Genomic DNA, 10,384 nt, shown 5'->3' on the forward strand with positions numbered 1-10,384 from the left:
TGACCGTCGAGCAGCAGTAGCAATGGCAAACTGGCAACGACAATGGCCACAACTGACAAAGGCATGAAGGCTCAGGTAACGACGACGAGCAGCCTCATCACTTTACACAAGCAGTGTGTTTAAAATTTGCTCAAGTCCAGTAAATTTCAAACACATTGAAAATAAGAGAAATTAAACATTTAAACTTACCTTAAAAAGTCAAATAAAACTTCCTATTGTAGGTTAACAAAGAGAAATGAAACCAAAATATAGTAAATCTTATTTCAAGATAATCATAATTCACAAAATGAGCTGCAAATACAAAAGACAACAAAACGTTTGCCCATTTTATTAACAAAGCCTTATAATATTTAGCTACGTTCTGAAAACATGAAACTAACTTCATGGAATTGGATATATGACAACTTTACCAGTAGCTCTCCCAGTCTCAAGATAAGAAAATGCATCAACCACCTTCGAGAATGGAAATGGACCCTTTGGATCATTAAGTGGCCTAATCTTTCCGCTCTCCAGAAAAGGATTCAGCTTGGCTAAAACTGCTCCGTCAGAAGTGAGAATAAAAAAGAAACCTGGAGGTGAAAGAGGACCAGTGATTCCCACCACAGTTCCGCCTTCTTTTACTGCTTTGGCTCCCGTGTCTCCAAGCCCTGCGTATGAAAATTTGTACAGAGGAATTTACTAAGCCTTTCATTATATCAGTCTAAATGATGGGGTGCTACGTGTCAAATGGGCTCCATTGGATTTATCACTGATCAATGCCAATGTATTGCGGCGGGGCCCACTTGACACGTGGCGCCCCCACCATTAGACTCCGAACACAAATTGCGTTAGGAGTCCTGATGTAATATTTCCTCCCAATCTACAGAGTACGGTGAATGAAATCCTCCCGAATAAAGCAGTATTTGACAGAAGTTGAGATACATGTGTATTATCTCTAGAAAGATGAGAATGGAAAAACATAAATTTGAATTAATCAGAATAAAATAAAGAATATGAAAGTTTTGTAATCAAAATCCTTTTTTTTCTCTGTGTTGAGGTGTATTTTTCATTAAAAATGAGAACATTATGCAATATACTATATGTATATTAATTTTAAATCAAGCTTCGGTTCTAACTTGCTTAAAACTTGATTTTTAGACACATTTTTATACCTATTTTTGAGATATTGCGCTTTAATGGAAAATATTTTTGTGTCTTTCATTCAGGTACAAGTAAAAATGTGAAAAATGCTTAAAAGAGTGAAAAAAAGATCAAATTTAGAGCAAATAGGTGAAAATTGTGCTAAAGTGTTTTGGCACCTAAGCACCAGATCCGGCGCTTAAGTGTCGGTTAAACAGAGAAGGCTACGCCTAAGCGCCAGAGTACCGCGCCTAAGCGCCAGAGACCCGCGCTTAAGCGCCAGAGATAGTTATTTAATAAGTAAATTCAGTTTTGTGAATTTTGAAGAGGTATTTGAGGCACATTTTGGCATAAATAGGTGGTTACAACCACCAAGGACGAAAATACTTATGAAAGGAGACATCTCTTGGGGAAATAAATCGAATCAAGACATATTTTGAAGAGATACCAAGACACCTATTGGAAAATTATAAAAGAAGGAAGATTGAAACTTTGAAGATGTGTGTGCTTGAAAAGAGAGTTTTGTTTTGAAAGTTCTAGTTTTGAAAGTTCTTAAAGAAATTGAGGAGTTAGTTTGGAGAGATGTTCAGGCATCACACTAAATATTTACTTTATTGTTTTAATTTTATATTGAGAGTGTTGTAAAAGAGAAGAGATTCAAAGGAACTTCAAGAGTTTGGTGGAGGATTTGAGATAAGTTTTATCTTTTGTTTTAAACTACTTTTGGTTTTAATTGAGACCTATTGTTGTGTTGGTTTAACAACAATTTCTACTTTTAAACTAAAGAGTGGTTTTGTTTTCTCCATGGATTTTGAGTATTTTTATTTATCTTTCTCCTTGAAATGATAAGTACCTAAAGTGTTAGATAGAAGTTGTGGAAAGTATTAATCTTTAATGTTGGAAGAAGTTATGATTACTTCAATTCATGTACTTCATTTACTTCTTGATTTGGTCAATCCAGATGTTAAAATTTGTTGTGAAAACATGTAAGAACCGAACTGGTATTGCGTCAGTCAATAATTGGAAAGAATCACATGAGGTTGTATGAATGAGAATGTAGTTCATATGATTGAGTGCAAATAAATAGGAAAATATTCATTGAAGGGTGTAGAGTTAGAGGACTTTAAAGTGATGGGTTAAAGCCCCCAACTTGGTTTATTATTTTAGGTTCTGATATGGGAATGTTAGCCCCCAGATGGAGGGAATTGAGGGAACTCTAGAGTAAGAGCTAGTATCTTCCCTGCCTAGACAGAATTCTTATATTTATTACTGGTTCATGATAGGGAAAAATATATTTTTATATTTAGTGTTTTTCTTCTAGAAAAACTCAAGTTATTTTTTTAAGTTATTACTGTTTTATCAAAATATCAAAACTATCAAATATATTTAAACTTTCATTGCTGCAAAAACATATATAGTTTAAATAATTGTCTTTTTAAAAATAGAATGTTTTCAAAAGTGCATATTGCACCATTTTCCTGTGGGTTCGATATTCAGGTCTTAATCAGAAAAGTTCTATATTACTTGATAACGATACGTATATTTGCATAGTATCCCAATATATATAAATTAAAAAGTTAAATTTTTATTTTTCTTCATGATCAAGTTTTTTGTTTTGTTGCAAAATAAGAAAATATAAGTGAAAAATATAATCAGAGCTATTGTTATACTGTTGCATATAAACAGTCGGGATCACAAGACATCCAATGCACTCATGAGAGGAGTTTAAGGATTCCTTGTTGAATCGTTTTCGAGCGATTCGGAAAAAAGACCTACACAAGCAATTCTAAACTATGGTTCAGGAGGGAACAATTACGAAATACCGGGAGAAATTCGAGCACTTGTTAGGGAGGTTGAGGGGGATTTCTGCAGTAGGACTGGTTGAAAGGACTAAAGCTCGACATTCGAGTAGTCATCCGCCCCTCGAGACTACGATGGTTGAGAGAAATGATTGAGCTCTCCTAGATGATAAAGGATAAAAAATAAGTGAAAAAGACTGGCAAAGGCGACAGCATTGGAGGATTCTACAAGAGCACTTGGCAACCACGACACCAATGACCTAGACACTGTCATTTCAGAAAAAGAAGCCGAAAGAGAAGAATACAGGAACATGTCTCGGGGGTAATTTCAAGCATCTCAAAAATGCGAAAGTTCAAGATAAAAGAGCAAAAAAATTGTGTTATTATTGTGACGAGAAATATGTCCCAAGCCACCGTTGCAAGGAGCGTGCCCCTCAGATTCTTTTAGTTCAGAAGGAGGATACAGAGAGTGAGGGATCAAATGACACGATGGAAAAGGAGCATATGCATTTCTATGTGGCGGAGGTGTCCCTCAATTAGGTGATAGGATTTACCCCGAATCACACCATGAAGGTGAGGGGGTGGATCAGGGAACAACCGATTGTGAGTAGAAGCGGAGTTAGACAAGTTTCATATTCTTGTAATTGATGAGTTACTGGATGAGCTTTATGGGGCAGTCATTTTCTCAAAAATTGATCTGAAGTCATGATACCACCAGATCAGGATGAATCTAGCAGATGTGGACAAGACAGCGTTCATGACACATGAAGGACATCATGAATTCTTAGTGATGTTGTTTGGCCTCACGAACGCCCCAGCGACATAATACCTTAGACCAAGAGGTGAGACCTCGATTGGATCGGTTGAGAAGCTTCGCGTGGATGTGGGACACCTTCTCCTTGTCCAATTTGAGCTGAGTCCGAGCCTAGGTATGAGTTCGACCGAAAGGCGGATCGGGTTTAGTCTAACTCTAGGTTAGAGACCAAGCGGAATTTGACGTAGCAGAAGAAGGTCGGGCACAAGTGGGGCCCATGAGGGGCATAATCACATATTCAAAGAGGAAAATTCAGAATTTGGAAGGAAAGTTGGAAATGAAAGATTGAAATGTTGCGAGAAGATTCTATTAAGGGAAATAATCTTGGTTTTGTTGGTTCTATGCATGTTTTGTTGGTTGTTGTATTTTTCTTTTTCTTATGGTGCTCCTAGCGACGACTAGGGTGTGGGAGAGCTGATCTACCTCTGAAAAAGTAAAGCACCATTGAATCTTGTTTTTTTTTTTCATTTGTTTTTTTTATAAGAGCAGTCTTCATTTTAGTTTTTCCATCTATCTATTGCCATCTCGCTGTTGTTGCTTGTTGATTTTGGGTTTTGGAGAATCAATTTATACCATTAGTAAACAAGCTTCTATAAAAGTTAACATAAATTTGTTAATTTAACCGATCACCACAAAATACTGCACAAATTCATTTATAAGGTAGAAAAATTGACCGTTGAATCCATTTATTAGTGGCCCTCGGTTAACTTTAGTGACCCTCAACTAGCTCTTTAGCAGATCTCCACTAAATTTGAAGTACCTCTATTAATCTAAAATATTAGATAAAGCTACTTTGCTCCAATAGTTGGGTGTGTAATAAATTCCAAATTTGGATACTTCTAGCCATTACAAAAATGACTCCAAAGATTGTTACAAGTCCTCTACACATACTAAACACATTATAATGACTTCAAGGTTAGAAATTCATAAGTACAATAAAAATAAATAAATAAATAAATAGCCTCACCTCCATTAAATGCTTACATGATCCCATATCAACAAGAAGATATTGAGCCAAAGGTAAAATCTTTAAAGAGATAAAACAAAATAAGTGCTCGCCCTTCAAATCTCTTGAGATCAAATTCGAGTAATGTAATTTTCTCAACTTTTATTTTTACCATGGAGTGTTGTTCACTATGTCTTTTACAAATGTATCAAGATTATATAAGCTTAGTAATAGTTGTATGATATTTAGTCACCGTCAAAGTATTAAATCATTTGAAAGGTGATACCTTAAAAGTTTGCTAAGATTAGGTTTCAAGGTGGTATCCTTGTCCAGACAAGTGAGGATTGCATTCCCTTAAAGGGTGAAAATATGAGTGCATGTTTCCTATTGAAAGAAAAGAGTGTGATGAATTCTCCAATCACAAGTTGTATAAGAGATATTTATATGTGCAAAAAATCCCTAAGTATGACGGGTGCTTAGGCATAAGATGTAGGCCATTGGGTTGGCTGAACCAAATAAACAAATTCATTTCACGCTAAAGATAAACTTGCTTTTTCTGCAAATGTACTCTATTAATTAATTATACTCTCATGTTTAGGTGGTGATCAACTTAATTAAGGATATGTTTTGGGTAGTTGCAGCTATTTAAGAAAACAACTGTCAAGTTGCTATAAAAAAATACTGTTGTTTAAGAACCTGCAATGGCTATTATAGATTTTTTTACTAACAAAAATTCAAATCATAGCTTTTTGCAACCACCGCACTTAGTCAAGTCAAATTGTAACATACAACTTTCCCACAACAACTTCTTGAGAAAACAGACAAAAAAATAGTTTTTTTCAAACGTATAAGCGGTGCGGAGCGAACCATTCCACACCTGTATAGCAACCCCAAATAGGCCCTACATCACTTCTGTACTAAAGAATTTGAGTAATCTTAATCATTGCATGTAAAAAGTATATTATTGAATTGAACATAATTTTTTTATAACATCTTATATATTCATTCTGTGGATGCTATTGTTTGGTGCTTTATAGAATTAATCATATAAACTAGTGTGGTGTATTGAATTCATGTTCTATAATCGTGTTTATAGTTCAACCAAGTACTACTAGCTTAAACAAATATTCAACACTATATTTACCATTTTTTTAACATTTATGAGACTGACTTAATTGACACCAAGTGTGTATAAGTATATTTGAATACCAAATTATGCAAATTATGTTTAGAATTGATCATTCACTTTATAACCTCACATCTTGTACTATTTATCTCCAACATTTGTCCACTAGATTGTTTATCTAATCATCATACTTACAATTTCTGCATATTTTATCATTAACAACTCATGTTAAGTAAGTTTATATCTAAGGTTTCCACAATGCATTGTGTGGGAATTGAGTTGCAAAGAACTTCAAAAAAAAAATTTAGAGTATAGAAAAAGTTGTACAACCATTAAATTTGTATGTCAACACCATGGAACCAATACGTAGCAGGCTTGTAAAGGTTAAATAAATAATGGTATATAACATATATTTAGAGGTTATGTGAGAATGATAGATAACAACCAAACTTGATAAGGGCTAATGGAAAGCGGTAGACTAGAAAATTCTAGGAGTCCTAAAAATTAATCTACACAGCTCAATAATTTTGAGCATTGAATGAATGAGTGCATGATTCATTTCCAACCTACAGAGTCTGATGAATGAAATTCTCACCAATCAAACAATATTAAATAGAAATTGAGATACAAATGTATTAGATTCTAAACTAAGAATGAAAATGTGTGTATATAGCATAAATTTACTTAAGTAACAAACTAAAAGACTAAATAGCAAAAATGACAACAAACAAGTTCTTATCCCACAAAGTGGGGTCGGCGACATGAATCATTTTTCTCCATTGTGTCCTATTGAATGTCATTTTTTCATTTAATTCTATAAAATTTAAAATGATAGTTTTAATTTAATTTTAAAGTTCAATTGTCAAGTCGATGGCATTAACTAATATCATGTTGAATATGTGATGGGGAATAAATTGGCATCATACAACAATAACAACAAGCCTTTATCCCACTCAGTGGGGTCGGCAATAAGTTGACTTCATGCAAGACAAGAAAATAAATGGCTTTATTTAAAACCATTATTGATATGTTAGCAAGTTTTTTTTTATTAAAAATAAAAAGATATCAATCAATACTATTTTTCAAATAGCCTCAAGGTACCTCTACGTAGAAAACGTTCTTGAATGACTATGATGGGATTTAATCCAAAATAAATAGTTTTGACTTAACCATCACCTAGCATTCAGCAAGAATGACGATGTCTTTTAAATACTAATAGTTTACTATTAACATAGTTTCTTTTCTTTTGGAATTAAAAAAAAAAATTCTAGTAATAGTGTTGACATCATTCATATACCAAAATAAATTTTTGGCTAAAAGAGGCATTAAAAATATGAATGGAAGAGTATTCATGGAGTCACTAAATTGTTGCAATAAAGACAATAATACATAGAGAAGCAAAAGGGATCTTACCAATTGCATCATATACTACATCAAATTTTTCTGGCAGTTCTTCTAAGTTTTCCTTCGTATAGTCGATTGCTAAATCAGCCCCCAAACTCTTCAATAGCTCCAACTTACCCGTGCTTGAAGTGGCAGCCACTTTTGATGCACCGTAAACATGTTTTGCCAACTATAAAACAAAATAGATATCAAAATAACACCTTTACAAACTTACCACAAGCAATTAATAACATTCTCCATAAACTTATTGAGTAACAGGGAAAGAAGCTCAGTAATAACTACTACCCACCAATATTAATGCATATTAAGGTTCTGGTAGTCCTTGACGAATCCATCAAATTCCTTAAGAAATTTTTCTTTTCGCTATCATAGTCCCATATGCTAGTGCATGAATCAGCTAAAAACCAATTTGCCCGAGAACTGTTTACTTCTTAAATTTTACTTAAAGTTTGATATTTACATTTATACTATGGTGTCATAAACCTATGCTTGCAAAGGTGAATTTCCATTTTACTACGTAAATGTGGTATTTTTTATGTGATTTTATAGATTTGAGTGGCATGCAAGTAAATATGAATGATTAGGTGTAAATATATAAGAAATCTGTGGAATTTATGTAAATGCCCCAATAATTTTTCCTCGAAGATGCTTATAGTGCAACTTTAGTTTCATGATTTATATAAAATTACCTGAATCACAAAGGATCCAACTCCACCTCCACCACCTAATACAAGAATAGATTTACCAGCAGAGAAACCTGCTCTCTCTAATCCTTCATGTGCTGTTTCAATGGCTAGAGGTATTCCAGCAGCAGATTGAAAGTCCAGATTACTGGGTTTTATAGCCAGCACTTTCTCTTCAACAGCAGTGAATTCAGCAAGTGATCCATACTGCTTAGGATTGTCCAAACCATTCTCATTGATATCTCCATAAACTTCATCTCCTTCCTTCAGCTTCTGCACTTGGCTGCCCACCTTCACGACTATGCCAGCCACATCATATCCTGGGACAGTCTAGAAATGATGACAAAGAAAGAAAAAAAAATTGGTAAAAGAGAAGAGATTGATAAATTAATTAAAATTGACTGGCAAAAACATCAACACTAATACTTAATTTTATTGAAAAAACCCTCTCTTGTGTTAGTTGGCCATCTCTTGTCACAAGAAAATGATACTGAAATATAAGATATTGCATTTTCAGGAGAGTACAAAAAAATACATTTTGAAATTAATCTAAACTCAGAAAATATAAGATTTATTATCTCCTTTTTCAAACTTTGTATGTGAAATATAACCATTTATTAATGGAGACCACTCTGACCTTCAGTTTTACTCAACCTCGCGGAAAATTCAAAAACAAACAAACTAAATCATTTTTTTCTACAAGTAAACTGGATATAATCAATATCACATCAGTTTCAATGTGCTAGATTTAGCACAAAAGATGAAACCAAATTTAAGGGGGAGAAAAACAATCACATAGCACACCCAACACTCAAATGTTGTGCCAAAATTATACATGATGAAGTTAAAGGCATAATCCTTCCATCCACCAAACAAATATAAAAAACCTGAAGGGCCAATTTGGTACTAAATTAGGCTGGATATAAGCAAGATTTGACTTAACTTCAGCCAAATAAATTTTTGGGGACTTCCTCTCCTACAGTTTTGATAAATCCCATTTCACTCCAGCTATTGGTTAATTCTAAATTATATAAATCTCAATATTCAATACTTAACTGATTTAAAGATTTGCCGATCTCACAATAAATCTGATCCAATTGTCAAGCCAAACAATTTCCAGATTTAACCTTCTCAAAATTCACCAAAACTGAAAAGTTCGCCAAACAGCCGAAAGAAAAAAAGAAAAAACAAAAGGTTTCAAAAATAGGGGAAAAAGATCAGAAGCCGATTCCTGTGTCAAATTCTGAAACAAAAGAAGTCGTAAAGTTTCAAACTTTTTTACAATTTTCTTCTAAAACAAGTCATCTCCGACCCAACCATGAAACATGTATGACTGACTTCCAAAAATTTAAAAAAAAAACGGTCAAAAAGATGAACAAAAGTTGAACAACAACAACAAAATTAAACAATAAAGAGATTACAGTATTATGAACTTACAGGTAACGGAGAGTCAGTGTTCTTAAACCGCCCAAGCCTCCTCTTAAAATCCACAGGGTTTAGTGCCGCAGCAACAACCTTTAGAAGCACTTGGTCATCTTTAATCTCCGGCACAGAAACCCCATCATCTAACCTCAAGACCTTGACATCCCCGTATTCTTCATATATCCATGCCTTCATCTTCAAAGGAATCTCAGACATTGGAGTGAGATGTGAGAGACGGAGAGAACTCGGGGCTGTTTGGTGACAGCAAGATTTGAGTTAGTATCAAACAACACTGAACTTAAATCCGGCGTAGACCGTAAAAAAAAATGAAAACTTTTTGAGTTTTCTTTCAATAAAATTTCACTTATTATTTTTTTGTTTTCAAGTTATGGCTTCTGAAAGGAAAAGGGAGGGTCTCGAAAGAGTTTTTATGGCAATTATTGCAGCCAAATAAAATTTTGAACTTACAAAAATACGGCTTAGCTGAGATTCTCATTCCAAACTTAAAAAAAATATTATTTCCGGAGTCCAAACGCGCATATAGCATGACACTCATTCTCATGTCAAAGAAAAAATAGTGTTTGGAGTCTGAATGTCGTATGTCCGGACAACGAACACGATTTACCGAAAGAGAGGAAGATAATAAAAAATTATTGTCCGTTAGTGTATTGCGTCCGCTGTATGAGAGCAATATTTTCTCTCAAACTTGAGTATCGAAAATTTTTAAGAATTTTGAAAACCCTACCTTTAGGCAAATTTTTTAAGGGGTTTTTTTATGATCAACCCCTACAACATTTAATGTAACAAGCTAGTCACTCTTTCCTCTTATATCTCAAGCCTGAAACATTTAAATCCCTCATTTCGGCCCCTCCCATCTCACACTGCTTTCGCCTGTCTCCCTCTGTGTGGGATTCGTTGCCCTTCAGTAGTCTGATGTCATTTGTTATGTACCGTTAACATTTCCTCACTGTCTGTAGCAAAAAGCTCTTCCCTTTCGGCTTCCTCTATCCAGTGGGAAATCCTCGCATCTTCACATGTCGAGGCCTCGAAAAAGGCGAGGCTCTCCGGCAT

The 10,384-nt window shown here is 34.3% G+C and overlaps 1 protein-coding gene across 1 annotated transcript; it reads right to left on the minus strand.

Annotated features, from left to right (window-relative positions):
• Nucleotides 1–375: 375 nt before the first annotated feature.
• On the minus strand, nucleotides 376–9,634 carry LOC110033694 (2-methylene-furan-3-one reductase-like). Its single transcript, XM_020737746.1, has 4 exons — nucleotides 9,329–9,634; nucleotides 7,898–8,221; nucleotides 7,218–7,377; nucleotides 376–647 (listed from the first exon to the last, which is right to left on the minus strand). Exons 1-4 carry the CDS (start codon nucleotides 9,527–9,529, stop codon nucleotides 382–384), a joined length of 951 nt encoding a protein of 316 aa, XP_020593405.1. The 5' UTR covers nucleotides 9,530–9,634; the 3' UTR covers nucleotides 376–381.
• Between the last annotated feature and the right edge of the window lie 750 nt (nucleotides 9,635–10,384).

Source organism: Phalaenopsis equestris, unplaced genomic scaffold, assembly GCF_001263595.1.
Source record: "Phalaenopsis equestris unplaced genomic scaffold, ASM126359v1 Scaffold001257, whole genome shotgun sequence".
Lineage (NCBI taxonomy): Eukaryota > Viridiplantae > Streptophyta > Magnoliopsida > Asparagales > Orchidaceae > Phalaenopsis > Phalaenopsis equestris.